The sequence below is a fragment of the Chelonia mydas genome, chromosome 27 (assembly GCF_015237465.2).
Source record: "Chelonia mydas isolate rCheMyd1 chromosome 27, rCheMyd1.pri.v2, whole genome shotgun sequence".
Taxonomy (NCBI): Eukaryota; Metazoa; Chordata; order Testudines; family Cheloniidae; genus Chelonia; species Chelonia mydas.
Window position 1 is genome coordinate 14,324,153 of NC_057860.1, and position 17,370 is coordinate 14,341,522.

General features: G+C 55.1%; 1 protein-coding gene across 3 annotated transcripts in view; it reads right to left on the reverse strand.

Annotated features, from left to right (window-relative positions):
- ZNF385C (zinc finger protein 385C) overlaps positions 1 to 17,370 on the reverse strand; it is a 186,541-nt gene that overhangs the window by 116,084 nt on the left and 53,087 nt on the right. For all 3 annotated transcript variants that reach the window (XM_043536779.1, XM_043536780.1, XM_043536781.1), the window contains exon 2: positions 701 to 940. In XM_043536779.1, coding sequence (XP_043392714.1) covers positions 701 to 940 — 240 coding nt within the window. The remainder of the gene's footprint in view (positions 1 to 700; positions 941 to 17,370) is intronic.

The following is a 17,370-nucleotide window of genomic DNA, read 5'->3' on the forward strand; positions in this document are numbered from 1 at the left end:
CACTAAACAGGTAGCCCCGTCGCCGGGGAGGAGACTGTCCGAATCCAAACAGGGCAACCTGGCCACGTAACAGCTACGCCATCCCCAAGGGCGGCCGGCAGGGCCATTCCTGTGCACAAAAGGCCAGAGGTGCTGGACCAACGTGTTCAGTGGGGGGGCTAAGAGCCAGTGAACCAAACGGTCAACCCTGGATATGATGGAAACCACGTCAAGCCAGGGGGCGCGGCAGCCCCCACAGCACCTCTAGTTCCAGCAGCTGCGCAAAAGGCACCCAAACCGAACCAGAGCGGGCGCTGGCGACCCAGGGCACTGGCGACCGCGCTCGTGTACGCACGGGAACAACACGCGGACACCGAAGAGCAGCAAACTCAGGCCGCACGGTCACCGAGCCATCTGGGTTCAGAGATCCTAGCGAGTGACCGGCGGAGACACTCCTTTATCTGGCGGCTTGGGGAATCCCCCTAACTCCCACCCCCTGATTGGCTGGATTTGTTGGGGCAGGCTGGCGATGGCCGAGACAGTAGGTTTTTATATGCAACAGCAGTCGGAGTCCAGGGCCGCAACCCCAGCCACGCAACCGGGCCATTTGTCACCCCAACTTACGCCCATAATGACAGGGGCCGGGCGACAGAGGCAAGCCCTTCCCAGCGCCCCCGGGCTCCAGCTGCCCTGCCGGTAGCCCTGCCGGCCAACCCCTCACCTTGGCCCGTCGGCACCTTCCCTTTGTTGAGCTGCTTGAGGCGTTTCTGGTGGGATTTTCCATTGTAGTGGATCTGCGCCTGGGCAGGCGAATTGAGCTGGATGTTACAGACCTCGCACAGCGTGAACGACTGGTGCTTCTTCTCCCGCTTCGTGCGCTGCTCCGACTGGCTCCCCGCCGTCTCGGCCAGGTGGGTCCTGTTCTCAGCAGGGTGGGGCAGGCTCAGCGGTCGTTTCATATCTACGGGAGGAAGCACAACCCCCCCCCAGTGAGAGGGTGCTTGGATTTTAAAGGGACTGAGTCCAGGCAAGGTGGGAATTACCTTGCACTGACACAAGGCAGGTTTAGGTCACACACCTGCCTGGCTTCTCTGCCTGCCTAGGGTCTCGCTCTGAGTCGGGTCTAAGGAGAAGGGGTACGGCAGAGGCTCCTGAAGCAACAGGAACAGCCTTCGCAGCTCACGGAGTTGGCATTAGGCATGAGGCATTACCTAATGCATAAGCTGTGGGGAGCTGTGCATTTCCGGGAGGATACAATGGGCTCGGGATGGGGAAAGAAGGAACTTCCCTAAAGTTCCCCGACACCAGCAACAATCCTGGTGTGAATGACAGACCTCTATGCTCCCCAGGGATGGCCGGTGTCCTCTGGCTTTCTGGAGGCGAGTAGCTTCTCTCTCCCAGGGAGCAAGCAGAGTACAAGAGGCTCCTGCCTGAAGCCAGCTCAGCGTCCACTGCAAGGACATCGTTTACTTGCCTGTGCTAAGTGGGGGGCTCTTCACCCACCCTCACGCCCATCACAGCCTCCTCTTTTGGGGGGCACCGCTTTGCACTCACAGCTAGTCGCACCTGCCAGCCCAAACCCTTCCATTTGGCCCTTACGTCCCCAATGCCGCCTCTGACACTGTGGAGGTGCCAAAAGGTAGGATTTGCAGCTCCGACTTGGAGGCCCCTTTAAATAGAAGGATGGCCGCCCCCACCACACGCTTCTGTGCTGCGTGGGGTCTTTCTCCCCTTCAACTCAAACATTGGGCTGAGCTGGGGGTTGGTTTTAGGGGTACTTTGGCCATGTTTGGTGGAGCTTGAAATCATCTTCGGTCCGCAGGCATCCCCGGGTCTGGGGGGCTGGCAGGAGCTAGCCCTGCACAGGATACTTGAGGGGGAGCTGGGAAAACCGCTCCCAGGGAGGTGCTCATTCACCCAGCGGTGCTGTGACAATGAAAAACGGTGCCCTCCGAGATGTGCCAGCGCTGAGGGAGCGGCCCGGCTGCACCCCAGTTTGGGGGCCCGCGGAACATTTGCCACCATGAAAGGCGGGCCCCGAAAAGGTGAGAAAGATAGAGCCACAGCTGGTGTTTATCACTCACGCACCGTACAGACAGCCTGAGACACCTCGGGGGGAGCGCAAAGACCAGCTGGACAGAGGGGCTCTGCTACTGTCTGTGGGACACGAGGCAGGTCCCAGCATCCTACTAGACAAGCTCGTGCCTGAGACCAGGAAGTGTTATACGGGATCGACTGGCTCAGCAGCAGCTACTCAGCCCGGGGGGGGTGGGGGGGTCTAGTAGTCAGAGCACAGAACAGGGCACTTAGATTCATCCAACTAAAGGCCAGAAGGGCCCATTCTGATCATCTAGTCTGACCTCCTGGATGTGACAGAGAATCGGGGATTCCTGTCACTTCAGGTTGACCGTAAGTTTGTATTTCTCCTTGCATGTTCTATCCCTTTCCCTGCCCTTTGTCCATCTTGTCTGCTTATGCTGCATGCTCCTTTGGACAAGGGCTGTCTATTATTCTAGGATTGTACAGCACCTAACACACTTGGTCCCAGCCCCCACCCCCGCTCTAACCCACTAGACCCCATTCCCCTTCCTGAGCCAGAGCCAGAACCCAGAACTCCTGCCTCCCAGCCCCCCCCAAACTAACCCACTAGACCCCACTCCCTCCCAGAGCCGGGGAGTGAACCCAGGAGTCCTGGTTCCCAGCCCCTTCTGCTCTAACCCACTAGACCCCACTCCCTCCCAGAGCCGGGGATTGCTTCAGTTTCTAGCCTTTAGTCCTTGACCTCCAGGCTCTGTTCCTGGCTATGTCCCGAATCTAACCCAGGGCCCTCGGACAAGCCCCTTCACCAAACAGGGACATGGTGTTACCCAGTCAGTGGCGGGGTTGTGAGGCTGAAGGCTCTTAAAAGCCCTTTGCTGAAAGATGCTTGTAGCAGGGCTTCCCAGGTCTGGCTCCAGGCCCTGCCTCAGTTTCCTTCCATTTTGCCTCAAACAAACCACGGCAGCTGGTGTTTCTGCCACACTTCTCCCCTTGTGGGTGTTGTTTACCCCCATCAAACGCTCCACAGAACCATCCAGCCCTCATATCCCCAGCGAGCCACGTCAGCAGCTGCCACTAGGCTCAGAGAGGCTTCCTAGCGCTTTATCAGGGCTTCCTCACCCGCCCGCCCTACAGTCCTTTTCAGCCCTCCCAGCTGGGCTCCAGATCCCTGTCAGACCCCGCTGCCGAGCCTTCCCCAGGCCCCTTGCAGAGACCTCACTGCTTGGGAGCCCCAGAGAACTGGACCCCCCTGGCCTTCAACTCCCAGCAGGCCTGGTTTCGAGTCACCTGCTCCCATCCCTTGAGTCCGGGGAACAGTCCCGTCACCTGGGGGGGGGGGGGGGGCGCGAGCTCCACCTGGCACAGGTGAGGATGGTGTTTTTGTAAGCACCGAGCGGTGGCGGTGCTGTTAATACAGGCCCAGGATGACACCCCTTACCGGGCCCACTCAGGAGTCCCCCGCGGGGCAGTGCTGCTAACCCAGGAGCCCCGAGGCCAGCGGTGCTGTGTCCCGTTAGCGAGCTCTCGCGGTGACCAGCGCAGCCCGGCCCCCTGGTCTAGAGGCCTCCCCCACCCTATCTGCAGAGCCGGGGTGTCTCCTGTCAGGGTCACAGAGTTCCAGGCCATCTCGTCCGACTTCCTGTACGACCCAGGCCTGAGCCTGTCCCCCAGCAACCCCTGCACCGATTCCCTCTGCTCCGAAACGCTTCTCTAGGCCTCTCGGAGCAGGGGAAGGGGGAGAGGAGGCGACTGACAAAGAGACCCATGACCTCCCCTACTCCCTCGCCAACCCCACACTCTCTGTGGGGTTCCCTTTTCCAGAGCCCCCCCTGGGACGCCCGCAGAGCCAGGTTTTCAGAGACGTTGAGCCCCTCCGGCGGCTCTGGCTGGCACGGCTCGTGCCCCGCTGAGCTGGAAAGACTCCCAGCAACCGCTGCACTGGTGAAATAGCTTTCCGTACGGCTGTAAAAGCCCGGGAGGAGCAGCAAGAGAAAGGCACTGACCGAACCCACGGTCTGGGCCGCCCCATCCCGAGCGCCCGTCCTGCTAAGCGGTAACAGAACGGTTCAGCAGCTCTTCCCTTGCAAGGGCGCAGCACCTCCCAGCAGCCTCAAGAGGGAGCAAACACTCTCCTTTTCCCCCTGAGATGGCAAAAGTTGTAAGTGTGCCTAGCTTGCTGGAGAGGGAGCAGGGGGGGCAAGGCTGGGACCAGGTCTGGCAAATGGCAATCGGGGGCCCTGGGAACCCCTTGGGTCAGAGCCACTCCCCCAAGGCCCCACCCCGTTGTCCCACCCTCCACTAGGAGTGGCAGGGGCTTCCCACCCCAGGAGGCCAGGGCAGCAACATGAGAACCCCAGGTAAAGCAGCAGGAATGGCAGCAGGGGGTGTGGGAGGCAGCAGGGGGTGTGGGAGGCAGCATGTACCCCACCAGCTGCTTGTCCCTGCTGGGGTGGGGGCTACGCCCACCGCACTCTCCCCCTACTGCCACTCACACAGTCCTCTACTGGGTTGGGGTTGCCAGCACCCCCCAGAGCAGCGGTCTTGGAGTTAACACCCTCTTGAAATGCACTGCACAGTTCAGAGCAATTGTCTCAGGCTCTCTGCAAACTCAGGCAGATGTTGCCACATCGGTGACACTCGAATCACATTTTCCAGCTTTCCTTTGCAAGTATAAAAGCTAGTGAAATGAAGGCTGAGAGCCGGTGTACTCCCATGACTCCAGGAGCCAGGGCCTGTAGTACATGTGCTATGAGACATAATGCCCAAATTATTATTACTATTATTTTCTGTACTGTGTTAGCACCTAGGAGTCCAGGCATGTGCTAGGTGCTGTACAAACATAGAGCCTATGTTTCTATCTCACGCACCGTCATGAAGTCACAGCAGGCTGCGAAGGGGAAACCCAAGGAAGAAGCAGCAGCCAACACGTCTCCATGGGGACGTGACTGGACTCACACCTCCAATGGAGGAGCAGGGGGGCAGCATCCTGAGCTAGTCGTGGCTGCAGGGGAAGGAGCAGGGCAGCAGTAAAGCCGAGGCAGTTAACGTGGCCCTAGTGGAATAGGAAGAGCTCGTGTGAAGATACTGGGAGAGAGGACCAAGGAGGCCCATTAATCAAGGTAGAAGACGACCAATTAATCCTGGTCTGTACACGGCTGGGTGACCGTCCTGAACCACCCTGTTCGAAGCGGCCTCCCAATGCCAGGGAGGGAGTCGTCTGGACAAACAGGAGATAAAGCACGTGTCCCTTGGCAATAAAGGGGACGGGGGAACATGGGGCATGGCCACTGGCCTTGCTCAGCGTCACTGTGCACCACGCACTGTGGTTCATGCTAGGGCAAAGCAAGCATGAAACACCACCGTCCTGACTCGGCAGCACGTCACACCCGCTGCCTGCTGGCAGACGCAATGGCACAAGGCGGCAATGGTGAACTGGGCTGCGGGGAGGCACAAGTGGCAGGGGATGGGCCATCTGCAGCCTGGGGCCTGCAGGGAAGTGGCTGCATTCACCCTGAGCCAACGGTGACTCAGAGAGCTCCGGTCAGCTTCCAGCAACGCGCTACACCTGGGCACGAAGCCATCGCCCCCAGGGAGCCCAACCGGTGCAGAACATCGCAGCACGTCACACCTGCTCTACGCCCCTAGGCCAGCCCTCCAGGGACCAGCAAGTCACATGCAAGGTCTTGGCCTTTATCTCCAAAGCTAAGATCATCTGAAGCTCCAGGACAAGAAACATGGTGGACAACCCCACGCTCCAGGCACAGGAGAGCTGTCCGCAGCACGGACACGGTGCTTTCCCAGGGACCAGTGTGAGACTAGGAGACGAACGCCTGTAGAGACCAAGAACCAGCCAACCTTGCAGCACCATCCTCTCCAAGCGACAGGCGCGCTGCTCCGACCAGCCTTCGCTCACACACACAGCACGGTGCGCACATCACCGTCCCAAAAATAAAACCCCAAACAAACCCCAGGCTGCTCCCCCAGTTCTCCCCTGGGCGGAGTGGAGAGAAGTGACTGACATCTGTCACTTGAGGTCCATCTGGTCACTTAATGCATGACGGGAACGTTCTCAGAAACGACGGCGCTAAGGGTGGTATAAAAACCTTCACAGAACAGAACATGGTTAGATGAATTAGTGATAATTACACGGAACAATAATTAGAACCGTACTGTAACTCCACTCCACAATACAATCAACCTTATGGTGTGGGCGTTGGGGGCGGGGGGAGTTATCCATCGTTAGCCCACTTCAGAGCTTTCCCAGTATTCCCAGGCCCAGGCCCTGATATATCTCAATCACAACAAACTCCAGAGGAACCCTGGGGCTCTCTTGAGCTGTAGAATGAGCTATGGTGCTTGGAGAGGCCTGGAGCTTTGCTGTTCCGCTGGACAGCGGACACGCTGGCTTCTGGTACCTGGTTCGGGCCCAGGGAGGTCTTGTCTACAGAAGCGTTGTACCGGCTTCACTACAACTGTACCGTTCAAATGAGACAATCGGGTAGGCTCAGAATCCCTAAATCCTTATTTATCCAACTACACAGGCGGCTGTGTTTTGAAAACCGCTGCACCCTGGAGTGAATGGGAACTGGTGGGTATGTGGCACTGCTAAAAATCGGGCCACTTATTTTGGTGGAGGGACTCAGAAGCCCACTGCTAGGCTAATTTTTTCAGACTCTTGCTCGTGAAGTTGGAAAGAGCATTTGTCGTTGTCACGGAGTCCCCGGGCGATGCTCTGGAACTGCTCCCCATGAAGCCAGGCAGGACTCTGGGGCAGTCTCCTCTCTGGGAGCAGCCTGTCTGCAGGACACACAGCTCACCCGGCTCCACCTTCCTGGGTCTGACCTCGGAGCATTCAGCCTCCTCTGCCCCTCCGTGCGCTTCCCACAGCGAGTCCGCCCAGGCAGGGCTCCTGGGGAAGCCAGAGGGTCCTGCCCCCCAACTCCGCAGTCAGACGTGACTCTCAGCCAGCCAGTAAAACAGAAGGTTTATTAGACGACAGGAACATGGTCTAACACAGAGCTTGTAGGTGCAGAGAACAGGACCCCACAGCTGGGTCCATTTTGGGGGGCAGTGAGCCAGACAACCCCATCTGCACTTCACTCCATGTCCTCAGCCAGCCCCAAACTGACTCACCCTCCAGCCCCTCCTCCTCTGGGCTTTGTCCCTTTCCCGGGCCAGGAGGGCACCTGATTCCTTTGTTCTCCAACCCTTTAGCTCTCACCTTGCAGGGGGGAAGGCCCAGGCCATCAGTTGCCAGGAAACAGGGTGTTGGCCCTTCTCTGTGTCCAGACCCCTGCACACACCTGCCCTCTAGGGCTCTGCAACGATCACACACCCTTATCCCACCCCCTAGAGACTTAAGAACTGCCTAGGGGAAACTGAGGCACCCCCACACTATTCAGAGGAAACATTAAGAACAGTCCTGCTTCGTCACAGTCATCTCTCATGAGTCTATCACAAGTCTCGTGGCATTGTGGGTCTTCCTTTAAGTACCTACCCCTGGTGGAGGAAAACTCTAAACCGTGACCTCCTCCAAAGGCTCAAAATAAAAGAACCCACAATGTAATTTAAAAACAAAAAACAAAAAAACACTCATGATTTTTAAGCCAGTCTCGTGATTTTTGACTCATGGGTTTTGAACACTTGTGATTGCCATAGGTGCTGTGGAAAGGCGTTTTCCCGCTGCAAGAGCAAGGAGTTAAACAACAAAACCGTTGCTCTGTCAACTCTGGAATCCTGCAATGTACGGTCCCTAACCACAATGCACGATAACCCGTGGTGCCAGCCGCACTGGGATGCTCAGAGGTGCTTGAGAGGCAGGTATGCATTATCGACTGACCCAGCAGCCAGCAAACACCTCTGGGATTTGCTGCTTGCCTCTGCTCGTACACCCAGGAGCAGCCAGCAGAGAGAAGGACAGGGCAGAAAGAAGGACTGTGACGAGTGATTGAACAGGATCCACTCCGTGTGCATTTCTCTGATTTACACAGGACAAGCTCTCGCTTTCTGCCTCTGATTCCTTTCAGAGGGACTCTTAGGGTTTGGGTGGGGTTGTTTTTTTAACCTTTTTTTTGCCCCCCCCCCCCTTTATTTTTCATGTGACCCTTTCTCCAGTTCGTCGCTTTTCCCTCCCGTTGCCTCTGGTTTTCGAAGGCAAAGCAAGAGAACACAACCGTGGCAGAACAAGCCGGGGAGGCAGAAATTAACTACACAAGGTCTCGGAGGGGCACTGCCAGGAAGCCTCTGGGGGCGAATTTTCACAGCCGGGCCGTAAGTAACTCGGGCAGGCTCGTAAGAAAGGTGGAGGCGAGGTTCCTGTGCGGCAAATCCTGAAATCCCTCCCAGGCAGACGGCAAGCACGGGGTCTAGGCACCACAACCACCTATGCCCTATTCTGAGAGCCTGGGTGGCACCTGAGTGGTATCTAGGCCTTTGGTGGGCCCTAGGCCCAGGTTGAATTTCACACACTGGGGAACAGCACCTGCAGAGGGGGAGTCAGCTCACACCCCCAGCTGCAAGCACAGCTCGCTGTTTGCATGCTGGCGTTCTCTGGGCACACCCTCTGCACCTTCCTGGGCAGCGGGGGCTTCAGAGTCCTGCCCCCTTGTCGAAACAGCTCCTCCCCCCCTCCCCGGCCCTTCGCTGACCACCCGGCTATGGCAGCTGTGCTGATGCCCCAAGGTGCCACGGCCACGGGTCAGACAATACACACCGGACTGAGAGCTGGGATTTGTCAATCTCCCCAGCTTGTTCCTGGCCCCCGGCACAGTGCTACTGCTGATAAGGCTGTCAGCACCACGGGGGCCGAGTCCCTGTGAATCACTGCTGGATTTGATCTTCACAGCCCTCTGTGAGCTTGGGCATGTTTATCTCCAGGACACAGACGGCGAACTGAGAGGCACACGGTAGATGGAGTCACGTGTCCAAGGTCACCCAAGGTGAAAGTCTGTGGCAGAGTTGGAAACTGAACCCAGGTCTCTCGAGTGGCAGTTTAGCGCTTTGTGGACTATAGGGCCTTTTCCTGCTGTTCCCTGCAGCCCACCGCGGCATGGGACCAGCATCCCAGCCCCCTCCCTCCAGCCTCAGCCGAAACTTAAACCAGCAACAAAGCAAGACAAACTCTAAGGAGACGAGGGTCTGGAATCTGGGCCTGACGGATGCATGACGACACACCAGCGAACCTTGAGGGGACAGAGCAACCCAGCCTCACATGTCCCGACACAGCAGCCGTGGCAAGACGTACGTGTATGTGTGTGTGTCTCTCTCTCTCCAATGCCCTCCTTTTACCGTTCCGGGTATTTTCACCATGATTGCAGCCAGGGCAGCCAAGCTAAAATTGGAACGTTATCCGGACTAAATATCTCAACAATCTCACTGGTCTTAAAAAAAGGCCCCGCTGTTGCCTTGATTAGAGCGCAGCTCCCCGTCACGGCTCTCGTTACAAGACTGAAAACGCCTGCTCCAGCCGTATGCTCGCCTGTCTCATTCACTTAACTTCTCCGGTGCCTCCCGTGTTCGTTCCGCTCCTCAGGTGTCGGGTCTGTAATTCGGTGATTAGTTGCCCATCCGGGCCCACGGATTAGCTCCAGAGACTCGTGTTTTCACAGCTGCCGACTGCTTGGCTGAAATAGGTGAAATTTACCCCAGCCAGAGTGCACCCCTTCAGTCCTCTACATGCATTCGCTGCACCCAAAAAGAGAACTGTCCAGGCACTTCCCATCCCCATATCTGAGCCCCTCTCAATCACTACTGGAGTGTATCGTCGCCGACGCCATGTGAGGTAGGCAGATAGCATCCCCAGTACACAGAAGGGAAACTGAGGCACAGAGTAGATTGAGTGATTTGCCCAAGGTCAGACAGGACATCTGTGGCTGAGTCAGGATTTGAATGCGGGTCGCTGGAGCCCCGCCCAGTGTCCTAACCCACTAGACCACCCTTCCCCTCTGGAGGGGTGTGGGGGGCCTTGGCTTACAGCAGGAGACAACTTTACAAGGGGATGTGCAACTTCAGTTGATTCTTAATAAGATCAGTGGTTGCTTGAGTGCAACAGGTGTGGTTTCCACTACTCACCCCCCTCCTACCACCGATCTTTAAACAGCCGCTTGGCGGTGCCAGCTTCTGCATTTGTCGATGCCTGTAGCTACACGATGCACAGAGGCTGAGACAGGGCACAAACCTCTGGCTAATGGGGGGTAGGAAAAAGTTTACTTTGGGTGCAGGTTATCCAAAGGCTGCCTCCCGCAGGGTGTCTTACACCTGCCTCTGAAGCAGCTGCCACGGGAGACGGGACTGGGCTAGACGGGCCTCCAGCAATTCCTATGGAACAGCTTTTACACACGAGACTTTAGCCACCATTCCAGGTCGACCGACAGATCTGGTCACAGGCAGGCACGCAAAAACTCCACATTGGCGCAGAGCGGACACATGCGTTTTCCCCACAGGAGCGGATGGGTTTTGGTCCCCAGGAGACCAGAAATTGCCTCCCTAGCTCCACAGATGGCAAGACAGGGGCACGGTCTCCTGACAGCTATGAAAAGCTCCCTGACAGATGTCTAAATCTCTCTGAAATAAAAGAAGGTCAGAGTCACTGGACCGTCATGCCACCAGAGATCTTGGCAGCGAGGCATTAAGTGCTCCCATGAGTCTCTCTCCTCAGAGTGACGCCCGCGGGGCATTTACGGGTGAGGCTGTGAGAAAGCACCAGGGGCAGGTGCTGGGCTGCCCAGCACACACGAGCCAATGCCCGCAGTGTCATGAGGGGCAGAAGCCTGGTGAACAGCCAGGTCTGAGCTGCCAGCATGGACAGGGCAGGGCAGGGCAAGCCAGACCTCTACCGGGAGGGAGGGGGGGCAAAGTGAGGACAGTGAGTCTTGCTGCTAAGGCACTGGCTGGGGACTCAGGAGACCTGGATCCGCCACAGACTCCCTGTGTGACCTTGGCAAAGTCACTTCATCTCTTGGAGCCTCAGTTTCCCCATTTGCAATAAGGGGGATAAATATTCTCCCCTTGGGTGCAATTCTCCAGCCTGGGTCAGACTACGTGATTGGAACAATCCCTCCTTGCCTTAAAATCTAGGAGAGGATACAGCAGGAGCCTGGAAGACAGAGACACAGTTAGAGCTCCAGGGGGCAGCAAGAAATAAACCGAAGCAATGAGAACTGCCGTGCTTTGCTCAGGGAGCCTGAGCTGGGAAATGGAAGCAGACAAAGGATAAAGGTTTCAAAAAGTGCCTAAGTGATTTAGGAGCCTAAATCTCATTGCGACTCAGGCTACATCCCCACTGCAAACAAAGCTGTCTTCTTAACTGCTGTTAGCTAACCCAGTGAGGGTACAGCACGTCAGCTTTAACTCCAGGTCGCAGCCTGGGCTGGCACTCATGCCGCTATGTCCTCACTGCTGTTTGAAGCTGGATTAGCTAGGCCGAGTCAAGAACGCAGAATTACAACCCCCACCAGCATCTTGGCTGATTTCCATGGTACATCTTCATCTCCAGACCCTGAATACAGTAAGAAACCGTGAGGCAGGGAAGTCTTCATGCCGTAGTAGCAGCTAGTTTATCATTTTAAGGCCATTTTTATAGCCTTGTATCACAGTCCATAACCTCAGGTCTCTCTCTCTCTCTCTCTCTCTCTCTCTTCTTTAAATAACACCATAATCACACATCGCAACAGGGTGTAATGCAGGGACAAATGCGAGAGAGAATTTAGAACCGGAGGCATTAAACATCTAAAATAAAGAAGAAATGGACTATTTTATAGACAGTGCTCAACTGCAGAGCTCATCTTCCCCCCACGGAGCAGCCAGATGGACATTAAGGGGAAAGGTATGGAGTTAAATCTCCCCTAGGTCTGGGATCTGAATTTTCAGATGCTCAAGCAACCTCCGACCTAGCCATTGAACACGAGCCTGGATTTGAACTGCCTGAGGCCACCGGAGAGCAGGCTGTGTTTAGCCCCAGAGAGGTTCACATTCTCACCCACCCAACGTCATGACTTATCCTCCATGCGTGTTTTGTACGTGGGACCAAGGCGGCAGGACTCCTGGGCTGGATTCCCGCCTCTGTTGCTTATCTACTGAGAGTGAAATTCTCCCCTGCACACAGGGTCTAGACGGGACTGAAGCTCGGAGCCTTATTTCGGTGGCTTAAGCCGTGCCTCAGCCTAGTTCTAGGCAGGAGTGAGTTTCAGCCTCTGATCATGGGACTAGTCACTGTAGCACCTTGTGCCTCAGTTTACCCCCTTTTTAAATGCACATCACAACAATTCCCTACCCAGCAGGGGAGTCGTGAGGCTCTGCTAAAGTTTCCAAAGCATGCTGGGATCTCTGGGTGAAGGATGCTATATAGGGTGCCTGTATCAGCACATGCAACCCTGCAACGAGCGCGGCCCTTCACCACGCTCCTGTCGGAGCAGGTCCGAGCAGGCACAGAACAAGCCCCCAAGCGTCCCGCTCGGCCGCATTAACTCCGAGTTACTAAGCCAGGCCCAGCGGGGGATTATTTTTGGAAATTCAGGTCACATAAGTGGGTGAGGCACCATAGCACGCTCCCAAAGCTTCCTCAGAAGCATCATGAAACTGCACTAGCTTTGCTGGGGCACTGCACTGCATTTTGCCCAGCCCCGTCCTACGAAGAACACACACAGTGGATTTCACCCAACTCCCCCTCTTGGTTCTGGACATTCTCCTATTATCAAGCCTAATTGACTCACTAGATTCACAACATCTTTGTCCAACCATATGAGACAGACACAGGGGTTAAATTACCCCGATGGGCCATTACGACACCACCAGAGAGTTGCCAAATCAACCTGAAGCTGAAAATCCCGGTCATATTGATTTGGGACTTAACGGGGGGTGAAATGTACGGAACTTGATGACTATGGAGCAGCAGGTTAGAGCATTCATCATCTGCATTTCAGCATACGGGCTGCAGCGGGCGTACAGGCCAACTCCAATTTGCAGTTGATTTTCTAGAGACACAGACTGGGACAGTTTCATCTTTATCCTCTCAGGAGTTTTGGAGTCAGGGCAGCTTCAGCCCTGAGAATGGAAGCCACAGCATATTCAGCAGTGCTGTTAGCGGCCCCAACCAAGTGACAACCCCATTTCACACAGGGGGAGCAGAGGTCCAGAGAGATGAAGTGACGTGACCAAGGTCACACAGGGGGCTGTGGCAGAACCGGAACCCAATCTCCCAAGTCCCAGTCCAGTGCTTTAAGCACAAGCCCATCCTTCCTAAACGAAGTTAGCAGAAACGAGCTCTCGTTCCCATCTAGGTCACCAGTTTGAATCCCCCCCGCCAGCTTGGTGGTGAACGGACACCTCCACCCCGTGAGGGCTGGGTGTGGAATGGTGGAGGCCAGGCCAATCTAACAGCAGAGGTTCCATGCGGCCACGCGCAAGGCTAACCTGCCCCTCGCTGTGACTCCCAGCAGGAAGGCCCAGGAAAGTCTCCGTGCCCACCCCCAGCTTGTCCTTGCAGGTATATGGGCAGTGGGGCAGCTGGCACCACCCCCGCCCTGCTGGCCCTGCTCTGTGGATAAACACAGTCTCTTTTCCTGACTTTTCCCCCCTGGCTGCAACCGGCCTCAGGAGGGAAGCAGCTGACAGCTCCTAACCTCAGGAGCAAAACCAAGGGTGGTAGCAGATTAAAGCAGCCGAAAGCCGGAGTGAGGTGAAGTCCAGGCCCTGGACTGCACCAGCAATAATCAGCTGCGAAATTCAGCACCAGCGACCGATCCCTCCGTTGCTCCCCTCGCTGGAGCCGAACCAGCGCTGAATTAGGCAGCTGGCTTTTGCTAGTGCAGATTCACGGCTCCTGCCCTCGTCCTCTCATGTGTCCTGGCATAGGCGGCGGCTCTGGGGTGGAGACTGGCCTGCTCCATGGGCCAGTTTTCGAGAGAGCGCTGCTCTCATTTAGGCTGTTAAGCAAGTGGCCAGATTTTCCGGAGAGCTCAGCTCATCGGGTGCCCGTTGGAAAGCCTGGCCTTTATTTCAGCGCTTAGGTAGGAGTGGAATTCCTTGGACTAGCTACTCCTGTGAGTGGCTGCCAAGAACCTGAAAATCTGGTTCCAAGCACAATAGAGCGCCTAGGTCAAACCAATAATAAATCATTCAAATAGGAAGTTGCACCCCTCCAGTACCACGGGTGGCAGAACGTCCCTCTGAATCGGCATGAGCAAAGGCAGAGTCATCCCAGAAACAGTGAGAGTTCCTCCATTTACTTTTGATGCAGAGTCAGCTTCTGGAAATGATCCTAGATAAAGTTCTCTGGCTTTACTGCCCGAGTGCACACCAGGGAGCTGAGAACTCCTGAATTCCCCACCCAGCTCTGACACTGATTTTGGATCACCTCAGGCAAGTCACTTAACCTCTCTGCTGGCTTTCCCATTCAACGGCAGGGAGAATACTAGAGCACCGCAGGGCAGGTTCCAGCTTGCGCATGGTGTTGAGGATGACAAGGACCCCATATTTCTATTCAGTGCACCAAGCACTAAGGCAGCAAAGAGACGCTTTCATACTAACCTGCTTCAAATCTTGGCCACACAATCCCATTGCTGGTGCTAGACAGAAGATCCATGGCAACCACCCCGCCATGAACATGAGCCAAGGCACCAAGAAAGTAACACACAGATGATCAAAGGACAAATGTGTTAGAAGAATTGATCTCCCTGGACTGCATCTCACTCAGTGCCCCTGGAAGGGAAGGCCTGTTACCGGACAAAACCCTGGAGCATCCGGTCAGGTTCTCATGAACTGTGGTCATCTTCCTTCTCAAGCAAAGGCTTTATTCCAGCCACTTTCTCGAGGTGCATGCTGACACGTGTAAGGCTCATTGCCCCGTGCACTGAAAGCTGACTGCCCCATCTAGCGTGAAGACGTATTCGTCTTTCTTTAATCTGTGCAGAATCCGATGCATCTATTCATGCCTCACGAGGGCATTTTGCAGTACTCAGTCCGGGCTAATTACAAACAGTGGGCCACATCGTTGGTGCAAATTGGCATAACTCAGCTGGAGTCAATGGAGTGGTGCTGATTTAGGCCAGCTGAGGATCTGGCCCACAAATGACTAGTAACTTTGAAACCAATTCTACTCCAGCATTCAGCTCTGACAAGAAGCGTGGGACAAACACAACAGGCTTTAGCTAAACGCCGAAGTCCTGGCTAAGATGGCTAGGAGTTTAAATCATGTGGTTTAAGTCCAGACATAATTTAGTAACACTGATTAGGACTGATTTTCATTATTTGGGATTGAATCAAAATGATCCAGATTGAGTCTTCTGACAAAACCTTTGGCATCTGAATTTTAAACATATTTGTACTTACAAAGAGTCACAAGGAAGCCAGGAATATACAACAAACCAAGAAAAATCCTAATGAATGCAACCCAAACGGTTTCATATTATTGCTGGCTCACAGTTTGTGCTTTGTGAAGTAAATCACAGTTATAGCTCATCAAGTATTCCCATTAAAAGCGGTTTGCATATAGCAAGTAATTAGCTGATATTTTTATAGCACTTTGAAGATGTAAAGCCTGGTACTAAAGCACTGTGGAAGTACTAGAATATCTTAACTTCTGTATACACAGTAGAAACATGTATTCTTATTGATAGAACAGACACATGCTTACAGTTCAGCAGAAGCCACCGTAAACCCCCCCATTGCTAAAGTCCATCAGAAGAGAAAATCCATATTAAATGCTACTTTGGAAGCTTTTCTTACTGACACTGCAAAGGATCCGGCCATTTCTTTTTACAATCACTTTATTTAAGGAGTAGCTTTTAGTGCAGTTACGACAGATAGATTTCCAGCCAATTCATCCCAGCTTCGTTCAGTACAAATGGCTTTAAAAAGGCGATACTTCGCATCATTAATCTAACGCACTACAAGGCTCTTACCTGAATGGCACCGAACAGACCGGTTTCCCTGCCTGGGTGCTTCCCGGCACCCTGCTCCTCCTGTATGAGACAAGAGAGTTAAGAGAGGAGATGCCCCGACAACAGACTCCCAGGGAGAATTTCTGACATTTGTCTCATATTGCAAGGAGCACTTGGACACGGTTCGATCACCACTAAATCAGCTGTTAACAGCAAGCTGCGAACAAAGCCCCGGGCAAACAGTGAAAGTTCGGTGCCTCAAGTTTCCCTAAAGCCCCGAACATCACATGGGAGAGCAGGTGCCAACTGGCACGCGGCTGTAACTGTAGCAATTACCTTGAGCCAAGAATGGGGAAAATGCACCTGCCATCAGCTCCGTAAGAGTGAATAGATGGGAAGCTCCCTGCACCGGCTCTAAGGTCATGCCTGGAAAACGCTGATTGCTGCTACAGGGCCCCGAACGCAGAGCTACTGTGACATCTCCCAGCACTCCCGAGACGGAGGGGGCAGGCACCGCAGCAGGACCGAGGCGCAGGGTCTGCTTTGAACCACACTCAGTTTGCCCCCCTTCTGCAGGCTCTAGGGCGGGAAGGTCACCGGGCAGCCAGGACTGCACACGTTTTCCCTAGGACAGTCCAGCACATGGAAGATCTAGGCGCCACTTTCCCCTCTCCAGAGACGTTCTGGGCGCTGGGCGCAAACCCTCTGCTGAGCTCTTGGCTGGATTGCTCCTGTCCCCGACTTGGCAGCTTGGCCCGAGCCCTTCCCCAGGGGCCCTTCCCCCATCCAGCAGCGGTTCCCGGGGCTAGAGCAGCCCAGGCCCAAAGCCGGCACATGGGAGGTAGCGGCTTGGCAGCCCAGGAGCCGTCAGCTCACTCTGCTCCTCGTCCTTTGGCCATTCACACAGGACTTTGTCTGCAATCACCTAAGATGCACCACACTGGCTGTCACCTCACCCCTCTGCCGGGGTCTTCTCCCCATCCCATGACAGCGAACAAGATTTGGGATTCTCTGGTCCTGGGATTCAGTGGAGAGTCAACAAGCCCTACAGTGCCTGGGCCATCCTTGTACCCCTTCGAGCTCCTCGGGACAGAGAGCGATGTTGTGTTTTGGGTGTGTCCAGGGCCTAGCCCAAAGGGGTCCTGTCCATGACTCGGGCCCCTAAGCGCTACCACGATACAAATAAGTAATGCTCCTCTCTGGACAGACACCTGGTTAAATGCTCAAACAGGGTACAACTCACTCACAAGCGGAGGGTTTCTAACCACGAGAACTGGGGTCAGGAGGATTCCCCCGGAGGAGACAGGCCGGGACTCTGTTGCACTGGCCTAAGTCACCAACCTGGTTTATTAAGACGTTAGACCTCTGAGTTCCATGCTGAGGGACTGTTTTTTCCCCCCTTTCTTCAAACAGAGCAATCTTGACTACAATCAGACTTGCTGTAGCAGGAAACTTGATTGTGTCCAATGATTCC